Here is a 19,507-nt window from a genome sequence, read left to right on the forward strand (position 1 = left end):
AGATGCTAGGAGTCACACGGGTCTTTTCCTAGCTTGCGACCATATACGGGCTGTACAATGAAAGGAACTGGCCATTAATATCATCCGTACCACAATTATGCCGCGCATGGGATACGAAATAACACATTAACTTAAGTCACTAAGAAACCGTGCCAATGCCCAGGTAGCGGCACAGTAACTGATTGTCCACAGTAATAAGCCAACCATGCTTTTCCTATTCTTTTTCTTGGCTCGTCTAAACGTACAGTTCTCACGACTGAAACCCTCTCTCTTCTTGTCTAGTCCCTATTCTGAATCGAATCAAACGGCAATGCCTCTCTGCTGACAATCCGCCTCGTTAAACGCCTCCTGGGGTATATAGAAAATAACAAAAGCTCCAAAAATGGAGGACCATATAGTAAGGGTTGTCGTATTAGGTACGGTGTTGGCCACATCCCTTCTCGTCAAAATGCAGCGCGACAGCAGTGAGCACCAACAAATCATGGCCATCGGAAAATTTCGCAGTCCAAGACCTGATACGAGGCCACGTCTTCAGAAACGAGTTGAATTAGGTGTTGTAGAATTGGGGAGCCCTGGGTTTGTCCACGAGGGACGGAGGGTGTATGTTGGGTTGGGACGGGCCACGTCATGCCGAGAGACGTGAACAGCGGAGTAGGAGTGCACATGTGGCGGATGCAGGTTTGTGCCATGTCGGGTCAGATCGTCGTTAAATGCTCGCGTCGCTCAATGGTATCCTGTAATAACATAACGCCAAAACAATGCGAACCAAGAAAATATCAGGACGAAGCGAATAGGCATCCAACGACAGCCTCAATATATAGGCCACTGCTGCGAACACAGAGGCTCACCAAGGCTAGTCTGCACTCCCCGATCCAGCCCTGCAGGTAAAGTCGTTATCGAATAAATTGCGACGCCTCAGATGTGGTGGCCTGGATGAGCGCTTGAGCCACTCTCTGTCGACCCATCACCTTCTATTGTCTTCCTCCAGTGCTCAGGGAGGCAGACGCATACCAATGGGAAGGCTTTGATCTCACCGCTCACAGGAGGCGAGACATCGCGACCTCGGCCCGATGCATTAGAAACGCCGCTGTCTCTCTGTGATTGTCGTCGAGCTTCCCATTCATCTGCTCGCTCGTCCAATAGAATGCCAGTCGCCCAGCCGTCATCCCAAATGCCTACCACCTTCACCATATCGCCACGATCCAGAGCAAACTCATCGGCAGCACGTGGCTGGTAAGCCCAAAGCACCGCAGCCCGGTCTCCAGGGTGTATGTCGTCTTGTGAGTAATAATCCTTGAAGAATGGTAATTGTTCGGATTGTTGGCTGGCGACGCCTTGTGGCGAGGACATTCCTCCGCCGCTAGTGGGTGACGAAAGGTGTTCGCCTGACAGCATAGAGTTGCTGGACAATGAGCCCTGCCTACGCATCATCGTGGGAGGAGGCCGTAAAATACCCGCGCGTGGCGTATCTGATGTAGGGCTCTCACCAAACTCACTCGAGGATGAGTGGTTGTCACGTCTTCTGTGACCTGCCATGTATCCGGCGGCAGCACCAGCGGCAGCGGCACCTCCGGCAGAACCACCATGTCTAGGAGGGGAGTCTCCTGAGTGGCCCTCCAGAGCCGACATGCGGGCTATACGGCCCCCTGGCAGAACATCGTAGCCTTTGGAGGAGGCTACGGCAGCAGGTGGTGCCGCTGCAACTTGCGATACAGGTGGCTGTCCGCCCCTGGAAGGGGAGGGCTGGTTGAAGATGCTACCCTTTTGGCTATCGCCGCGTCTGCGTCTTGCCATCCTGATGCAGAGGAAGATCAGGAATAGAATGAGAGCGAGCGCAGCGATCGACCCAATCACGATACCGGCAATCGCTCCCCCTGATAATCCATTGCTTGATGCGGCCGCCCCAGGCGAAGCTCCGGAACTGGCGGTTGGGGTGCTGAGGGTGATCGTAGTCGTCAAAGACGGCAGGACAACTCCTGCACAGCGGCTTTCCGCGCCTGAATTGTAGCAGCAGGTATCAGTAGAGTTGATGCCGCCAGATGCGCAGTACGAGCATAATCCAATCGTGCTGTTGCCGTATCCACAGTTATCCGGTTCGTTGGAACTTCCGGTAATACATTGAGAGCTGGATAGAGAGTCTGCAGGCAAAGCGCAGTTGGTGAAGTCGGCGCGGACCTGAGAAGCGCTGTTGCTGCTGGGATTTGCACACAAGTCGCTATCGGAGATGACATAGGCCTCACTTTCCGCGAACTGAGCGCACGAGTCTGCACATAAAGGCCGAGCTGAATCACCGGTAAGACCACAGTCACTGACGGAGTTCTGGATAATGCCGTTGCATATCACTGATATGGTGAATCGTGCGTAAAGGTCCGCGGTGTTTGAGAGGTTGATATCATCGCATCCTAATAGATCCTCGTACTTGGACTGAACATATGTTGTCTGCACGTATGACTCCAGCTGAGAATCAAAAGAAGCTCTGTCTGATACGTATTGAAGGAACGGGTACAGGTTAACAAGGGTCGTATTTGTTGATATTGACGACGATGTGAAAGCAGGGCAAGCCGTGGACCCCGATAATGAGATGCACGCCATGCCGTCGAGTCGTCTGGTGTGTCGGGGGTTGTATGCAAGAATCGTAGGGCCTTAGGATTGTGACATTGAATGTTGTTGTTGTCCTTGTTGTTTACCCATCCAGGACGGTAGGCGGCTCTCAAAGTTCCAATGCGGTCCAGTAACAAGTCGCTTGTGGCCTGGGAAGGGACGATCAGGTTAATTTGGAGGTGTGTTCAATCTTCATTCCATCCGGCGCTGTTGATTTTGCGGAAATTATTTAGTCGGTACTGTGGTAGTACTTTGTATAGTAGTAAATAAACGGCGGTCTCTAAACTCAAATTACTGCTCCTCGCGATTGGTTTTCTGAGGCGAATATTGGGAAAGAGTGGTGAGTTACGCTCAATTAACGGGGTATAACGAAAGATCAGAATGAAAAGCTGTGAGGAAACAACCAAGGAGTAGAGGATGCAGAACCGGCGTTGCGGTCGCGGGTGTATGGTGTTGGCCGCCCTGAGGTACAGCAGCGAGGACAAAACGGAGAGGAAAAGCAGAACGTGGGAGTTGCTGAGTCGATTGAGTTTGGTGGTCTGCGCTTCTCCGCTGGCAGTGGTCGCAACGTGGGAATGGCTGGTGCTGTGAGCTTGTGCAAGCTTGTGGTCCCTGGCGCTATGCGACTGCAGAAGCGACCTGCGAGTTCAACTAGGCTAGTTAACCTTAGACTGACCCGCCGACTATCGTGGCAGCTACTGCAGCTAATAATCCGTACCACAGCCAACACATGCATGTACCTGACAGGAAGCTGTCCCCCGTGCAGTTCGCCCGTCGCTACCTTTCCCACCGCCACAATCAGCATGGCAGGCTATCCTGCCAAGTGGCTCCGTGCTCAATTGCATTCATGCTGCTGTGATTGACCAAATGTATTTCATCTACTGCTAGGCAATGCAACTCAAGCTTGCCGCTGCTGTTCTGGATCTTGAAACCAACCGCCAGGCCCCCCCAATGGACTGAAGTGCCTTGAGGCCTAGCGTCGTAACCAGCAAGGGTGTCATGGCCGGGGCTTGTCAATATTGGGGAAGGCGCTTCTAGATTTTAATTACACCCAGTGGTATCCTTGTCAGTGCCCGACAGCCAGTCTTCTGTCAAAATCATCCCGACACAATTCGTTCATACAAGCTAAGGTTGGTCTAATCGACTAAACTACGGATCCGTACATAGGAAGGAAACTCAGACTACCCCGTTTGATACTGAATTTCATCTGCATCCTTGAGTCATTTGGAAGAAGATAGTTTCACTTGGTGAGCTTCATTCTGGATAAATAATTAGTACATTTAACTAAATAGGTGCAATTGAATATTTGTGCTCGATATCCTATTCTCTGCCTGCTTCTGTTGCCGCTGCCCATTGCACCTACACATTTCCCAGCCCGGCGCAGCGTCTTAAGCATCCCACGGTCTGACTCAGTTTTTGTCTTGACACCTTTTCAACATGACGTCGCTGTTACTGAAGCTCTATCTTCCTCCAAACAAAAGTTCGTTTGGTTACAAAGTAAGCTCGCAGAACATAAATGTCGATAAAATTGCCATGCTGTTAGTATTCTTAGAGGAAGGCATTGGTATCCATGAAATTGCGCTGTGTCGAATGATTCTGTGACCGCCTCCTCGTTAGTTCCAGGTGCTCATTCCCACGGCAAAGGCCAAGATGGAGAGTCTTGACACGGCAGGGTCCCCCTGACAAACCTTACCTCACAAGATGCAGTCCCGAAGCTAATGGGAGATCTTTTCGAATTCATCGTCCGCGAAATGATGATGAACCGAAGGGTAAAGGAGAAACCCAGTAAGCTAATTCACATTTTCAAGCGTCCTGTGTTGGTCGAGTGTCCATATTATGCAGGCTCGAACAGTCCGACAAGGATACAAAAAGCAGTAAGATGCTTGCTTTGCATTAGGCTAGTTTGTCCGAAACAAGAAGTCTTGCAGCATTGCACATAATGAGTGTTTTGCTTTTGCCCAGACGATCATTCAGTGAGAATGTTGTTGTACTGTAGTACCGCCATTCACAATGCTCTCTAGCGGAGCACACCACCAGCTCAATTGTATCATCTCAGCGAATGCCCCGGATGTTCCCTGGTCAGCTATATTTGGATCGCGGAAGCTAGCCCGCAACCCAGCAACCCAAGCATCTAGGACAATTTAAAAAGAAGCAAACATCATTATACTGTGTACACCGTCTCTAATATGTTTGTCAGAAAGTAGGCTTGCCATCAAGATCCAAACCAACGCACCAACCGAAACGGCGCTACCTGTATTTCGTCAAGATGATAGGGCAGCCAATAAACTTTCATGAATCAATTCGAAGCTTCACCTTAACCCATGTTCGTGTAACTTCGACTCACCCCAAACTTTATGTTGTCGAATTACAACACAGCTCTCAAACACCTCCAATTTTATTTTCGTGCATTTTGTCATGTTTCTAGATGACAAATTGACCACCCATAAGTGCATGATTCGCAATCATTACTAGGCTTCATATCTTCTTTTTCACAGCTCGAATAATGGCCTTACCGCATTGCTGTACACGACCTAGTTAGATCTATTGAAATGATTCAATGCGGCAACCTTCTTTCACTGATTCCCAACGAAACCTCCATCCCTATTGAGGCTCACTTTCATGCACGTCAACCAGTATTACCAGCGTCAGGGGTCGTAGTCCGTTTCAGCACAGCCTTGCATTGCCTCGGACAATTTTATTCTTGGGGGCCGCTACCATGTGCCGAATGGACCTGAACCGGCATTTTCGCAGAACGACCTGCTATTTCTCCGAGCTCCAAAGGAGCTTGCATCGAGTCACTGGTCTTCGAACTGGAAACAGCTCCTTAAAATAGGTAATGGGCGTTATACCCCCACACCAAACCCAACTCGTTGAAAATTATACTCAGTCCACTGTCGCCGGTGGTTGGGTGGGTAGCATTCTGCGTCTCTTGAAGTCTTAGTCTGCGGTAGATACCCCTTTTCCGTAGATCTTACCGAGTCGCTTCGGCATCGTATACACTTATTGCATGAATTAACACGAACAGGTTGTCGGGGACGAAACGCTGCTCTATTGACGCGCAAAGCGCCCGATGTTATATTCAGGAGAAGGGGTAAAACCTGAATATTTTATCTATCTCTGTTCGGCCGAACTTGAAAGATGATGATCATTGCGAATGCTCACCCGCCTGACGGACTGATGCTGAAGCTGTTTGAGGCTCAAGTTCCACGTGCAACTATACAACGGCCACCATAGGATCAGATGCGACGTTCGCCTGTGTTTCACATCACTCTTGTTTGAGCAGGATCAGTGGAGGGACAGTTCGATCTGTGTTTCAACTCATACTGGAAAAAGACCCCTTCAGCTGCTTCTCGTTGTCGTTGAAATGGATTAATAGATTTCGCCTGTCAAGGGCTCAGCTTAAAGAACCTTTGAATTTGAAAACAACTCTACAGCTTATCCCCATTGTCTATTTTTTGTAAATCAGCAGCAAAGGGTAAATAAGATATGTAACCGCTAGGTGAATCGGTTTGAAAAGAATTGATACCTATGGTACGAACGTGATAGATGGTGTTTGGGTGTCGGGCTCATGCGATCCCTATGGGCTGACGGCGTCTATTGTGAAGTCCATAGAAATATCATTGCCAGACTATGACACCAACCGAAATCCACATCCCAATTTTATGGCAAGCTACTGTTTCAACAATAAACAGCGACAGCTTACTGGGAACTCTGTGGCCGAGTAAAGCACTTCCACAAGACATGACCCACAGGGTTGAAAATTTCTTAAAAGCAATGCCAACTATATACACTGCCTGGTTCCCATCTCGGAAGAAGTTCGTGGCACTAGGTAGCTATGGAGCTTTTTACTGTCTGCGTATCCGACCCATTGTTACGAACTGGTTACAAAGCATTTCATGTATGTTTCCATGAAGAATCTGTTACTAGGGTAACATATTATTTTCGCGATCCAATACTGATCAGTGTCATTCAACGTTAAGACTTCAACCATCATAGCTGCACTAACCCGTATTCTGTAACAAGACAGGTACAACGAACTTGAAAATTGGGATTTATCCTCTTGTCTGGAAGCAATCCAGAGACATACTACGGTGGTTTGGGGAGATATTCGCCGAATGCGACGATCAGCCTCGTCCAATGAGGGAAGAATTTCCCATCGGGAAAATGACAATATTGTCCGGGAGAATAGGGTTCGTTGAGGCACAATAGAATCAGGGACTTAGATATCTGATGAGCCCCCTCTGTCTCATAGACCGGTAGAAGCCGCATTGCTGGGTCGCCGGTTTTCAGACTTCATTGCGCTTTCGCTCTAGAACATACACCCAGTAAAGATCAACGCCATCTCGTTCGAGAACATAAACTACGCCATCGCATGGGCAGTGTCGGGAGATTTGATTCATCAATACATGAGATGGAGACTGGAAAAGTCGTTCGATACAGTCTACGATGATTTGTATTCAGACGGATGGTAGCCATGGCCAAGGAAATATCGATCTCTAAAAACAAGCACAAATACACATCCGCCTTCATCACAACGCCCAGTGGCAGCGGTCGGAAGTGGCTTCTATAGCGGATAGTTCTCCACCAAAATAGCTAGAGCAGATTGAAGTGCTCCAACTAATGAGGACAATCGGACGCGATAATAGGAACGATAAACGTTATAACGTGGCGCTGGAGGTTGGTTGTGCTATGGTTCTCTTTGTATTTCTGCTATCGTCATTATAAGGTTAACCTGACTGAGAGATATTGGTCTCCAGATCATGTAGAGAAATCCAGATGATGCACATAGTCGATGCAAAAGCCAGTATTATTGTGTACTAGCCTGAGGCGAAAGGCATCCACACTTCATATGGTATTTTATGCGTAAACTTCTTACTATTATGGTAACGCAAGGTAACACAAAAATGTCTATTAGATTTTTCTGAGACCTAGATTTATTAGCGGTAACAATAACGGCATAATTTGAGAGAAGGTGGGCAACACTTGTTGTATCGGTAACAATCGAAGTCCGATAATCCGCAGTCTCGCGTGTCCGCCGCTGCAGCGGTGGCATTACACAAGATTGTGATTCGCGAGGAACAGATGCGGGCAAGGTGTGTCCTCATTGGTGCCTAACGTTATTAACCTGGCTTTACCACCTTACTCGGGACGCCTCGAAGGTAAAAGTCATGGGAAGACGCAACAAACGAAGCTCTTGTCTGGCAAGGGAACTCCTCCCGATCTAAGATGAAATTGTCTACAACGCCAGAAAAAATGCCGCTACCAATGTCTAAATCCTAAAGATGTAGTCTACTCTACCCAACAGCATCTAGTATACGCTCGTGGGTTCAGTCACTTTCTCCGGTGTCTCATCACCCGATTTGATACCAGCCTCGCCACTCTCGACCCCACTCTTCTCACCAACTCTCTTGCTCTTTCTTCTGAACCTCTGGCTCTCTCGTGCCGTCATGGCGGGGAACAACAAACCCGGCTGGAAGGCGGTGAGGAGGGCGACAGGAATGAGAACACAGCTATCGCCACAATCAGCACAACAGAACATAATACGTGAACAAACAGAATCTTTTTAGTGTACTCACAAGCCTTCGAGGACGATGAAGCTCGGCTCGTCCCTCATGATCGTGCTGCCCCAGCCGCCGCTCATCTCCGCGATACGGTAGATGCAGCGGATGAATATACCGCAGTAGGCGCCGAGGACGGCGTAGAAGAACAACCTGAACTTCTTATCTGCCCACAAGCCCCGGGCCTCGGGGCTGGCATCGCCGGACCGGAGCCACCTGCCGGCGCGGCGAAAGTAGTCGGCGCTCAGGAGCCCGAAGACGAGCAGGACGACGACCTGGAAGGCGATGCCGACGATAATGACGCGGTCGCCGGCGAGCAGCAGCTTGGCGTTCTCGGAGCCGGCGGACGCAGCCAGGGCACCGCCAATGGCCTGCAGCACCAGGCAGGAGACGTCGGCGGGCACGAAGATGATGGGGTACAGACGCGGGCGGATTCGCGAGAGCGAGGGGTTGAGCGACAGCACCACGTGCTTCAGCGTCAGGTAGATGGAGATGCAGATCAGCGTGGGCGCCAGGATGATGGCGCAGATCTGCGTCTGGAAGGCGTTCTTGTTGTAGGGGTTGAAGTGTAGTTGCACGCGTCCTATGTAACCTAGTGATACTACCGTGTCAGCATTGCGCAGAAAAAAAGAAAAGAAAAAGAAGAAAAGGACGCTTGTGTTGCCGGTGGTTGCAGCAATGTAACAACGGTATTTTGCATGGAATGGCCATTGCCAACGTCCTTCCTCGTTCTCCTGTCCTTTCCTCACGACAGTCGTATCACTTACCCGCAAGCTCAAGTATACAACCCGCCACCAAGGCCGCCGAGTAGCCCCATGTTTTCTTCCATCCTCCAACGCCGATCAGTCCGATAAGACATATCCCAAAGCCGGCGGCAAGGAAGGCGTTGGCACCAAGGTTCGGGTAGTAGCCTAGCACTGTCGCCGCGACGGGGCAGTAAAGGCTGACATCTGTACAATCCTTGGTGCTAAATTTGTGCGTGCCGTTCGTGGACATGTTGTCGTCGTGTCTCACGGCGATGTGCCGTAAGTTTCTCCGGTCTCCTATCCGTCCGTATAAGAGTGCAAAGGCTAGGCAGCGCTGGGTTTACTATAGCTCCGGTCTGGTCCTTGAGAAAAGAGGAAGCGATTATGTGAAATCTTCCACTTGGATGCGACACAAAAAACCGTCGTTCCTTAACTGAGTGAGGAAGAGAACAAGAACAAAGCAAAGAGAAGACGGCGAGGAGTTTCAAATCTATTTCGCGCTACGCCTTACAGTCCCATCATTTGGCCACAAGGGGCCAAGTGGGTGGGTGTTACTGATGAGATCCCCAGTTTATTCCATCACAGTCAAGCGGTCATTTTCGCAACCGAGCCTCGTACTTTGGCTCCTGGCAAGCTGCTAATTAATTAGTTTTGGTTGGGTTTGTCCTCAAGGGTCGGCTTACAGCCATCTGGTGAGACTGCGTGACACGGAACCCATAGAAAAAAAAAACCGCAGCGATGGCTGCATGCTTCTTGGCTTTCTGGAACTTGTGCCCCAGCGAAGGGATTTCCTAATCGGGCAACCGAGATATGCGTGCCGCCCGATCTCTGGCTCGGGGCGCTATATAATTGGTCAGCAAGCTTGCCATCCTATCTCACTGGTTTGCTGGTTCACATCATTCAGAACGAGATGTAAAACACTAAGGCTCTAATAAGATACTGGCGACACTGGATCGACATCAACGACAACGCTGATTGCTATCCTTCCAGAAGATCCTCAACGGCCGTCTGCTTGCTTGTAGAACAGAGGCAGAGAGAGAAGAAGATTCGGAGATTTTAGAAGCCGGAGGCGCATGGCTCGACTAGAGATCTCGCACACTTTGCCTAATTGAGTTAATCTCTTCGCACCTGGTGGGCCTTGAGGGCAACGGAGGGGTTCATACCCGAGAATGGTGGGAGCTCGCTTAGGACTTGCAGATGCCACTATCGGCTCCAGAACCACGTTTCTCAACGCTTACTTAGATTACATTGATCTGATCGGATTGCTAGCCGAGTCTCCAGGCTAGTGGTCGTTTCAATTCCAATCACGACTGGGAAAACATGTTCACTTGGCGAGATGGAAAGCTCGAATTCAAGGGGCACTGAGTTTTTATTCTTTTCCACCAATGAACCTGTATATCACAGAGAAGTCCCTACCTTTGCAGTTCTCTACCTTCTCAGCCGCTTCATAGACCTCTCTTGCTCGTTGACCAAGTTCCAACTTGGCATCGGCTTCTTCGGCAGCGAAGATGGCTAGCTTGAGATCTTTCTTCATCAAGCTGATGCCAAACCCACCCGAGTAATCGCGGCTCGCTGGTGCTGTCTCGATCACCCCTTTCACGGGGTTATTCACTTCACTTGGCCAACATCTACCTGTACTGACGTTGATGATGTTTGCAAGTTTATCAGGTTTCAACCCCCATCTGATGCCAAGATTCATGGCCTCAGCAGTTGCGATGTTATTGATAGCCAGCAAATAGTTATTGGCTAGCTTCGCACTTAGTCCAGTACCCTGGATTCCACAATGGTGGACGGCTTTTCCCATACGCAACAAGACAGCCTCGATTCTGGATACGAGAGCATCTGGCGCACCAAGCATGAAAGTGAGCGTTCCTGCACGAGCACCGACCACACCGCCAGACATCGGTGCATCCACGAATTGTCCTAGTCCAGCAGAAGCGACATCCTTTGCAATCTCTCGCGAAGTGGACGGATCGATCGTGGAGCAGTCGATGTATATTCTATCCTTCGTAGGAAGGTCTGGCGTCAGAATTTCGCTGAACACGCCCTTCACATGAGATGGCTCCGGCAAACAAGTGATGACTATATTCTGACCACTTCAGTTAGCATGTTTTTTCAACAATTTCGTGCGAGCTGATGCAATTGTGGTTGATAAATTCAGAGGATTGGCTTCATGTATAGGATAATCATAATAAGAACCGGCGAACCGATTCTAACTTAGATCATAAAAATTGGGAAAACATGTTCATCATTGTAGGGATATAGAGCAAGGTACATGGATAAGGTAGACGTACTGCATCTTTTGCGGCTTCTTTCACGCTCTCAACCACCTCAACAGCAGCACCACCGGCTCGAGAGGTCTTCATTTCTTCTGCTAACCGACGTGCCGCATCTCTGTTGAGATCGTACAAGTGTATCGAGTCGCCAGGCGATAACTTGGCTTGGAGATTCTTGGCCATTTGGAAGCCCTGCAAAAGGTGTCAGTACGTTCATGCGGGAGAGAAGGATCGTGATAAGTAACATACCATTTGTCCTAGACCGATGAAGCCATATTTGTCCGGCCGCCGCGAAGAGGACGCGAAAGTACGTCTCTGAGCAAGAAACACACTCCGCACTAATGAAGCAGCGCGCATTTTTGCTTAAATGTCGAGTTCACTTGAACTTGGCATGCCAATTGACGACATAGAAATAAACAAACAAACAAACAAAGAGAATGACTACCTCTGCGACCGCTCTCATTGAAGCTGGGGGATGTTTTGACCGCGGGGTACAGCTCTCCAGCGGCTATCCGAAGAACCGGTCATTGCCGCTGTTAAGCACCCGAACCCCAGGGTTTCTCCAACTTTGGAGAAGTTCCAAGCCTCCGCCGTCCATGCATCTGGAGTCAGCAGGTTCTCCGTCGTGGCCTGAGACAAAAACGGAGAACAAAACACCGGGTCCTTTTGTTGGACTTCTGCAGGGCGCTTTTGTACCTGCATCTTCAAAGCGCGTACCTGGCGGACAACCTCCAAGTGATGTGATCTTTGCGATTCGAAAAATATCTGTGAGAAAAGAAGTGGCATAGATTAAACTCTGGGAAGAAACTTCACTAACAAGTCTTTTTGTGGGAGATAATACTCATGAAGCTTGGGCCCCATTTGTCGGCTAGACTATCGCCGGCTTCCGCTGTGAACGTACCTACTTGTCAGCTTATCCAGCGCTTCCGTGCTCACTCGCCAACTTCAAGTCATTTTCATGCTATGTTCTGTGAAGAGCGATTGATTGAAGTTTATGATTACGTTCTGAAAGCGTTTCTAGCACTGCGGGTCTCACAGAGGTCAAGTGTAACTCAAAATGGCAAATGGCAAAATATCCGAGTTACCATTCCTTTATCGCTTTGTGTTTCTATACTTCGAGCCTGCTGCAGCGTTCATCGGGTCACTGCTCCTGCATTTTGATCCCCAGCAATTCCTGACGACCATGTCGCCGGGGCTGAAGTATTCTGCACTACACCAAGTCGTCTACGACAATCTGGGGGCGACCTACGTCTTGTTCGCATTCAATGAAGCTATTCTCTTGCGGTCGACCAACGACCTGAGGGTCTGGAAGACCCTCCTGTGCGGTATACTTCTGTGTGATGCCATCCATCTCTACGCGAGCTGGGGTGCTCTGGGCGGTGATATCTTCTGGAATCCCTTGATGTGGCGCTGGGAGGATGGTGTGAATTTGGGCAGTCTCTGGTTACAGGCGTTCCTGAGGGTAGCGTTCATCTACGATGTCGGCTTCCCCAATCCTCGTGGAAAATCTAAGAGTGTTTGACACTTTCCCTCTCCGTTTAGCGTCACGGTTAAAGCAGTTAAGCGCATGATGTGGAAATTCCACTGCTGGTCGTCAGGCAGAACATTGGATTTCCGGCAGTCAGTGGCTAGGATGGACTACTGCCCCGGGACTTACTGCTTAAAGTCAAATGCTCCCAGTACCAGAGTAGAGAAAATGAGAAATACCCGTACCCAACATGTAGGAAGTAGGACGGCTGACATTCATTACTGGTCGAATCTAGTTAATGCGAACTTTAGTCTGTTCTAGGTTAGCGTTCTTTATCTTATAATATGGTATCTTCAGGCTATCATTGTGGCTAAGCCACCGTGATGATTAACATGACCATCGTCGTGATTATTTTCTCATGGGGGCCCTTTTCCTCGTACCATATGGCATCCTTGTAAGGCGCATATATGATCGTAAGTTACGATTTACGACTCATTCATTCATTCATTCTGAGCGAAGAGGGGCTGCCACGTGAGGGACCATCACATAAAAGACAAGATTCCATGTCCGCCATGCTTGTTGCATGCTTCACCCCAAAATGGAATTTCACTGCAATTTTAACTCTCACCAGAGGGAATCACTCGAGGGACTCGCTTGGAGTCACCGAAGAGAGAAGCCCAAGCCGGGAGTTCTACAGCGAATCATGCACATTCAATCAGAGAACAACCTAGCCCATTGTCATTAGTCAGTGAGGCCAATCTAACCGACACGTTGTGAGATGAAGCAATTACAAACCTGCCCGCTGTATGATAATCAAATGCGCAAAAGTCCGGAAGGTGAGCGTGGGCGAGCGCTTTAGTTTTATGTAGGACAAGCTTTTTGCTGTTGGCGACTTCTAAGCGGGAATGTGGCATCAAAGATCCCCTGAGGCACTAAGGAGCCATGGATGGCACAATGCTTCTAGTTTGTCCTTACCAAGTAGTATTTCTGACCTTGTAAACGTAACTATATTTGCTCCGTCGCTAATGCTGCTTGTAATGCTATTCATCTTTTACGAGTCTCGCAGACTCATGTTCATCTTCGCTCGCGTCTTCATATTCGTCTTCATCCCCCTCGTCTTCTTCCTCTTCCTCGTCTTCTTCGGACTCGTCTTCATCCTCGCTTTCTTCTTCTTCGCTCTCCTCTTCCTCATCCTCACCACCGGATTCAGCGAGCCAGTCGTCTAAGGTCTTTGCGCCTGTGCCGTCACTAACCCCGTTGCTCCTGCCGGGGACTATGCTCTTTGGAGCGTCGTCGAGCTGCTGCGATGCCGGGACCACCACCCTCTTCTCTTCGCCGTACTCAGTCTTGACACCGTCCTGAGCTCGTAGTGCTGGGTCCGGTTCCCTGCCCTCCTCAACCCAGTCGGGTAAACCGTCATATCCGCGCAAACCATGCACGCCACCACCACCAGCCAGTACAAGCGCTGATGATCCCAGCAAGAAGCCCTTCCGAGTCTCCGACGGGCTGGGCGCTTGAGGAGCTGGCTTTGGTGCAAGAAGCATGAGGGTTGCTAATTGCGGGACAGCAATCAGTGCTTTGTAGAGACGTGCACGGTCGCGCAAGTCATATGATGTATCGTAGCGAACAAGCTGAAGAATGTAATTCCACAACCGGGCAATGACATGGTCATCTGAAGGTAGAGCTGGCACGTCGCCATTATCAGACTTATCGGCTTCCGCCTCACGGTTGATGTGGTGTAGGTATACTTTCGCAGCCAAAAGAACGATCTGTCTTTTTGCGACCTCAGATTCCTCCGCAAAATCGCGTACCAAGATGCGAACGACATCTGCTGCAATGTTGTCTTCGCCGTTAGTACCAGCAAACTCGCCAACCAACCAGATGATGGTCGCTCGTGCTTGTGGATCGGTGGCTGAGTCGAGGTTTTTGGCTAGCCGGACGACTGTGCCTGCGTGCGCCCCCGGGTCTTGCTGGATAAGATGCCGGATCACAGTCAACGATTCTGCCGCAAGGGTGCCATCGAGACTGGTTATCTGACTCAATAGCAATCGCAAGCATCTCGGCGCTGTGCTGGGATCTGTTACGGCACATCGTCCAATGGCCCTTACAGCCTCGCGCACCAGTGCCTTGTTTGTGCCTCTGGAGAAGTGCTCCAGTTCGCTCAGGATCAAACTCTTGGTGTGAACAGGGCTATGTGGGAATATGAGAGTGAGAACCTCTAGTTTGAGCTCCCAGACTGGCGCTGGGTCCGTAGCGCGTACCAGGAAGTGGGAGGCATATTTGACGAAAGAGGACGGGTGAGCTAGGCAGACGGAAACAATGTTGTAAAGAGCTATCTGCTCAATCTCTTGTGCAGACCGCAGCAAAGCGACCAGAGGACCTACAGCAAGCTTGATATACTCTAGTGTACCAATGTTAGCATAGCAGCGTGCGACTGCTATTACCACACCAGAGTTGCGACTTTGTAGCAAGGGCTTGATGGAGTTTAGAAGCAGAACCAGATCCGGGTCGAGAATGACCACTTGCTCACCCTCTTCGGGGGTCTCTGGCGATTCATCTCCGTAGAAATCTTGCAGGTTGGATGTCTTGTTCTTCGTTTTCGCACTCCGTGTCCGTCGTGGAAAGCACTTCCGCGCATACACCGTCGTTAAGCGCAACATGGCTAGCTGACTCCACTCGTCCATGTCAACAATTTTCTTGACCAAGCTTCTGTAGTGTTTGTGTATGAGATCTAAGCGCTCGGGACATATCTCCAGAAACGCTGAGACAGCAGCGCCGGCAACAAAGTACTGCTTGTCTCCGAGCAGGGTGGACAGGTACTCGAGGAGCTGAGGTAGTGTGTTCGGCTCTAGGCTGTAGCACTTGGGTATAGCGAGCGCGGCCGCCTTGCGCACATAGGGCGACATGTCTCCGGCACCTTTCTTGATGGCCAGCGAGACAATCTGGCTGATGACGGGGACTCGAATACCGCTCATGGTTCGTAGAGCCAGGGCGCGGACTTGCGGGTTTTGGTCGGACAGGGATTTCTGAATGGTGTTGATGGAGAGCAGAGCCAGGTCGGGCTCCTGCTCGGCATGGTGTATCAGGTAGATATAGACAAGTTTCTTGATCTCGAGGTTCGGGGAGGCGACATTCTTGACGACGGAGGAGAAGAAGGGAAGTGTGCGCTGCTGGCGGTACATCATGGAGATGACGCGGCGCAAGCCATCGAGCACCTCCCTCTCATTGCGGCTGTCGACAAGTTTCTTCAACTGGGCTGTAGGTAAGGACTTCGTGGTTGTCCGCGTGCTTCGAGCTGCCTGGGCTGCGTCGAGGGTGAGCTCTCGAGCTGATGTCTTGTCGTTAGTAATTGCAACTTGTTGAGGAGCATAGTCGTAGCCATACCATTTTCCAGCAGGGTCGATATGCGGGATATGGACTCCATCTTGCCTGCAGAGGCGCAGCGACCGCGCAGAACTACGGTCTTGTGCTTGTATCGGGAGAGCTAAGGAATTGTGACGTCGGTGAGGTTTGTCTGTGAGCGTGTACATTGCCTAACAGTATGTAACTAGGCTAGGTTAATAAGGTACATACAATTGCGAGCTTTGGCGGGGCATCCTTGAGTACGTCCAGGCGGTTTGGCGGGGGGGGGGGGGGTTTGCGGCACCAATCACGACGGGACCTTTCCATTTCAACCCAGCATCAACTCCCCTCTATACTTCGTGACATCGCGAAGCCAACAATACTGTATTGATAGTACCAGAAAATTAGAGGGAAACCGGCGACGTTTGAGCATTAGTTAGCCTAGGTTAGATGCGAATCAAGCCTATTTTCCTTGCACCTTGGCTACTGGGAGTTGATACTCCGCCGATGACACAAAACTCCAAGGGCACGACTCTGTTTCCTTCATCATTTGTTCTGGGACCAGTCTTCCGAGCATTGTGAAGTCACAACTATGAGCATACCTCCTATTCCGTTGCTGCTATCTCCAGCTCTGCCCTCTGAACTGCTCACATATATCTTAAACTACCACGTGCACCCCACGACCGTCATCATATGTTCTTCGCGGACAGACTTTGTGGGAGCTCTCCAAGAAGACATCCGGGAGCACAAAACCCACCAGGCGCCTGCTCAAAGAGTTCCAGGCAGCCAGGTCTTATCGGCCGACAAGGAGCCACAGACCCTCTCACATCCAGAGCTGCAGGGCCAAGATGTTGCCCACCATGGTCTTGTCTCCCAGACACTGGCCAATCTTGCCGTCTCGCGACACATGCGCACTGTATATATCCCTACAGTCACCCACCTGAGGTCCTACGTAACGGTCTTTTCACCTAAAGACACCAAGATTGTTGCCCCGCCGCAGGTGCACACCGCCCTTCGACGGACACATCCTACGCTCGTCGTCTACGGCGTGATAGAGATGCACCGCGACACGAGTGAGTGGAGTGCGCAGGGCTTGGGCAACACGGTGGCAGCGCTCGTTGAGACAACGAACCGACTGGGCTGGGGTCTGGTAATGGTGGAACCACGGGCAACGCGCATCTTGGCACGTGATGACGAGGATGGAGCGCCGACCGGCCGCCAGATATGTGATGACTTCAAGAGTCTGTTGAAGGAGCAGTTACCGATCCTCAGTGGTAGTGCGAGGAGAGCTGGCCTGGATTCTGAAGAGGGGGGGTGGTCTGGTAGGACCGTAGAGATGGGAAGGACCATGAGCCGGTGGTTCAAATTTCAAGTAGGTAATTGGGACAACGCCGAGGATGGTGATCAAGTGAGGACATAGCAGACCCCAAAAGCAGGGTTCTTATTTCCTGATAATCACAATGTTTTTTTAATGCCACTATACAAAAAATATTCCAGTCATTGACCTGCATCTTTTGGAGACACCAAATCCCGAACGCCAGCTGGGTATCTATTCGTCAAGTCATTCATCGTACAGACATGGGGAAAACAGGCTTCTAGGCAGAGATGGCCTGGTCCATTTCTGTGATATACAGCTTGATGTGCGACTCCATCTTCAGGTATTCGTCCTGTGCATTGCGCACTTCATTCTCAATATTCTCCTTCAGGTCCAACATCTATCCCAAGCAGTTAGCGGTATCCCGATGATTGTCAGTGTGCCTTGGAAATGTACCTTCTTTTCGGTTTGTTCTATGCGAACGCGCCGCCTCTCGATCTCGGTGCCTTTGGCAGCACGCTCTTCTGTCAGCTTTTTGTGCAAGGCACGCAGTTGCTCCATCTTCTCCTTGGCTTCTTGGGCCTTTTCTCTGCTTTGGTCCCGCAGTTTCTCTGTACGCTCATTCCATTTAGATAGCTGTCTTTCAAGAAGGTGCTGTTCGCGTTCGATTTGCTTGGCGTTATTTCCACGGTCGGTCAGAGTATCACGTTGCTTGGCATTCTTCTTGTTCTCTTCGTCTTCCCTAGCCAGCTCGTCGGCAATCTCATCCAAGGTTTTGATGCAAGAAGCTACATCTGCCGCAACCACCGTGAAGGAGTCGGTGGAAGTTTGCAGAGCCCGTGCCCGCCGCTCTAGGGTTTCGATATGCGATTTGTCCGCACTCAAGGTACTGTTTAGCTCCGTCAAGCTGTTCTGCAACGCTGTCGGACTCTGGAGGGTATACGGTCGCAACTTGGTGCTCTCTTGCTTCAGGTGCAGCTTCTCAGCGGTCCTGTGTTCCAGTCTCTGCGCCAGCTCTCCTTTTTTGTCCTTGGCCTCCTCTAATCTTGCAGCGACCCTCTCCTGATTTCGTCGCAACTCTAGTAGGTTCTTCTTCAACTCCTCATTCCTTGCGCTTTTCTCGCGTACTTGTGCTTCCATGGTCCGGCGGTTGTGTTTCATATCAGCCAGGCGGGCCTCAAAGTCCTGGTTTTCCTGGTACAGACTCTCGATACGCGCCTTGGTCTTTTCGGCCTTGTCGAAGTGCTCGTCGATGACTTGTGTCTGGCTCTCGCGGAACCTTACAAAATTGATCAGATAGCTAAAGATCTTGACCAGTCGATCGCGTGTCGGCTTGTACAAGTCCATGAAACTGAAGTCGTTGATGCCGCATTCCAATAACAACCGGCGCAAGCTGACGTAGAAGCCCATGAGATTCCTCGTGTCCGGCGGGATCACATCTGGAAAATCGGCGCAAATATCCTCAGCTGCGGCGCGCATGGCAGGTTCGACGGTGTCGCGTGTCGCGTTGAGGAGAAGCTCGGCGAACCATTCGAAAATCATCTGGACCTGGACGGGATTGGGTTTCGATAAGTCGGCCACGGTGAAAGGGATTCCTATGTCGGTAATACATCCTACAATCTCCTTGTCCGGAAGTCGCATGAAGGCATCGGCTTCTTCTTCTTTCTTGCGCTGCGTACGTGACGATGCTTGCGATGCCGGTATTATCGACATGCGCGGGTTGAAAGACATGTTGACGGTCTCGTGGGCTGCAAACTCTGGAATAGGGTATCTTGCATACGGATTGCCGTGGTTGTTGTGGCGAATATATCTCGCCAGAAGGTGGGAACAATCAAGAGCTGTTTTTATGATGGATCACATGCCTGCATATTCGCGTCGCAAAAGAAGATCTACTTTGATTCTGGTACTGTAAACAAGTGGTGCAGTTGCTCTGACAACAATCAACAGCTGCCGTGTCCCACTTTGCAGTGGCAATACTCAGCTCAGCGTACTGAGCTGCAAATGTGCCAATCAACACAACCTGCGTCAATCTGTGCATAGTAATAAGTATCATCTCAGGCCCGAGGAGATATCCTCGGACGCAATTTTATGTTATCTTGCATACTATACGGACCCGTACTACCATGTTATACAGGCCATAGCCCTTGGGATCGTGGTTGTGAAAATGCGAGGGTGCCAACGTCGACAATACATGCGTTTGT

The 19,507-nt window shown here is 50.3% G+C and overlaps 7 protein-coding genes across 7 annotated transcripts; 2 read left to right on the top strand and 5 right to left on the bottom strand.

Moving 5' to 3' along the window:
- Positions 1-915: 915 nt before the first annotated feature.
- BKA67DRAFT_529426 (uncharacterized protein) lies at positions 916-2,592 on the bottom strand (the record flags this gene model as incomplete). The annotated part of the gene is made up of 1 exon (XM_046099067.1): positions 916-2,592. The coding sequence occupies one exon, from the start codon at positions 2,590-2,592 to the stop codon at positions 916-918; it is 1,677 nt and encodes a 558-aa protein (XP_045963391.1).
- A 5,168-nt stretch (positions 2,593-7,760) lies between these two features.
- On the bottom strand, positions 7,761-9,604 carry BKA67DRAFT_543970 (RTA1 like protein). The gene is made up of 3 exons (XM_046101231.1): positions 8,927-9,604; positions 8,178-8,751; positions 7,761-8,111 (listed from the first exon to the last, which is right to left on the bottom strand). The coding sequence occupies exons 1-3, from the start codon at positions 9,153-9,155 to the stop codon at positions 7,910-7,912; spliced, it is 1,005 nt and encodes a 334-aa protein (XP_045963392.1). The 5' UTR covers positions 9,156-9,604; the 3' UTR covers positions 7,761-7,909.
- A 670-nt stretch (positions 9,605-10,274) lies between these two features.
- Positions 10,275-11,538, bottom strand: BKA67DRAFT_508680 (putative 3-hydroxyisobutyrate dehydrogenase G6G8.5; the record flags this gene model as incomplete). The annotated part of the gene is made up of 3 exons (XM_046097175.1): positions 10,275-10,994; positions 11,200-11,373; positions 11,431-11,538. The coding sequence occupies 3 exons, from the start codon at positions 11,536-11,538 to the stop codon at positions 10,275-10,277; spliced, it is 1,002 nt and encodes a 333-aa protein (XP_045963393.1).
- Positions 11,539-11,991: 453 nt separating this feature from the next.
- Positions 11,992-13,046, top strand: BKA67DRAFT_9004 (uncharacterized protein). Its single transcript, XM_046109531.1, has one exon. The coding sequence runs from the start codon at positions 12,239-12,241 to the stop codon at positions 12,701-12,703; it is 465 nt and encodes a 154-aa protein (XP_045963394.1). The 5' UTR covers positions 11,992-12,238; the 3' UTR covers positions 12,704-13,046.
- Positions 13,047-13,636: 590 nt separating this feature from the next.
- Positions 13,637-16,197, bottom strand: BKA67DRAFT_615532 (adaptin N terminal region-domain-containing protein). The gene is made up of 2 exons (XM_046105433.1): positions 16,034-16,197; positions 13,637-15,977 (listed from the first exon to the last, which is right to left on the bottom strand). The coding sequence occupies exons 1-2, from the start codon at positions 16,071-16,073 to the stop codon at positions 13,690-13,692; spliced, it is 2,328 nt and encodes a 775-aa protein (XP_045963395.1). The 5' UTR covers positions 16,074-16,197; the 3' UTR covers positions 13,637-13,689.
- A 134-nt stretch (positions 16,198-16,331) lies between these two features.
- Positions 16,332-17,430, top strand: BKA67DRAFT_543977 (uncharacterized protein). Its single transcript, XM_046101232.1, has one exon. It carries the CDS (start codon positions 16,584-16,586, stop codon positions 17,409-17,411), a length of 828 nt encoding a protein of 275 aa, XP_045963396.1. The 5' UTR covers positions 16,332-16,583; the 3' UTR covers positions 17,412-17,430.
- Positions 17,431-17,439: 9 nt separating this feature from the next.
- BKA67DRAFT_633802 (Nuf2 family-domain-containing protein) lies at positions 17,440-19,223 on the bottom strand. The gene is made up of 2 exons (XM_046105630.1): positions 17,763-19,223; positions 17,440-17,706 (listed from the first exon to the last, which is right to left on the bottom strand). Exons 1-2 carry the CDS (start codon positions 19,035-19,037, stop codon positions 17,587-17,589), a joined length of 1,395 nt encoding a protein of 464 aa, XP_045963397.1. The 5' UTR covers positions 19,038-19,223; the 3' UTR covers positions 17,440-17,586.
- Positions 19,224-19,507: the final 284 nt, after the last annotated feature.

This window comes from Truncatella angustata, assembly GCF_020726525.1.
Source record: "Truncatella angustata strain MPI-SDFR-AT-0073 chromosome Unknown BKA67scaffold_1, whole genome shotgun sequence".
NCBI lineage: Eukaryota > Fungi > Ascomycota > Sordariomycetes > Amphisphaeriales > Sporocadaceae > Truncatella > Truncatella angustata.

Excerpts from the sequence above, each read along its gene's own strand:
- BKA67DRAFT_543970 (XM_046101231.1), bottom strand. The coding sequence starts at position 9,155 with ATGTCCACGAACGGCACGCACAAATTTAGCACCAAGGATTGTACAGAT. Across the intron at positions 8,752-8,926 it reads TTGTATACTTGAGCTTGCGG|GTTACATAGGACGCGTGCAA; the intron begins GTAAGTGATACG and ends TAGTATCACTAG. Across the intron at positions 8,112-8,177 it reads TTCATCGTCCTCGAAGGCTT|CTGTGTTCTCATTCCTGTCG; the intron begins GTGAGTACACTA and ends TTGTGGCGATAG.
- BKA67DRAFT_9004 (XM_046109531.1), top strand. The coding sequence starts at position 12,239 with ATGGCAAATGGCAAAATATCCGAGTTACCATTCCTTTATCGCTTTGTG.
- BKA67DRAFT_615532 (XM_046105433.1), bottom strand. The coding sequence starts at position 16,073 with ATGGAGTCCATATCCCGCATATCGACCCTGCTGGAAAATG. Across the intron at positions 15,978-16,033 it reads ATCGACCCTGCTGGAAAATG|CTCGAGAGCTCACCCTCGAC; the intron begins GTATGGCTACGA and ends ACAAGACATCAG.
- BKA67DRAFT_543977 (XM_046101232.1), top strand. The coding sequence starts at position 16,584 with ATGAGCATACCTCCTATTCCGTTGCTGCTATCTCCAGCTCTGCCCTCT.
- BKA67DRAFT_633802 (XM_046105630.1), bottom strand. The coding sequence starts at position 19,037 with ATGTCTTTCAACCCGCGCATGTCGATAATACCGGCATCGCAAGCATCG. Across the intron at positions 17,707-17,762 it reads TAGAACAAACCGAAAAGAAG|ATGTTGGACCTGAAGGAGAA; the intron begins GTACATTTCCAA and ends TGCTTGGGATAG.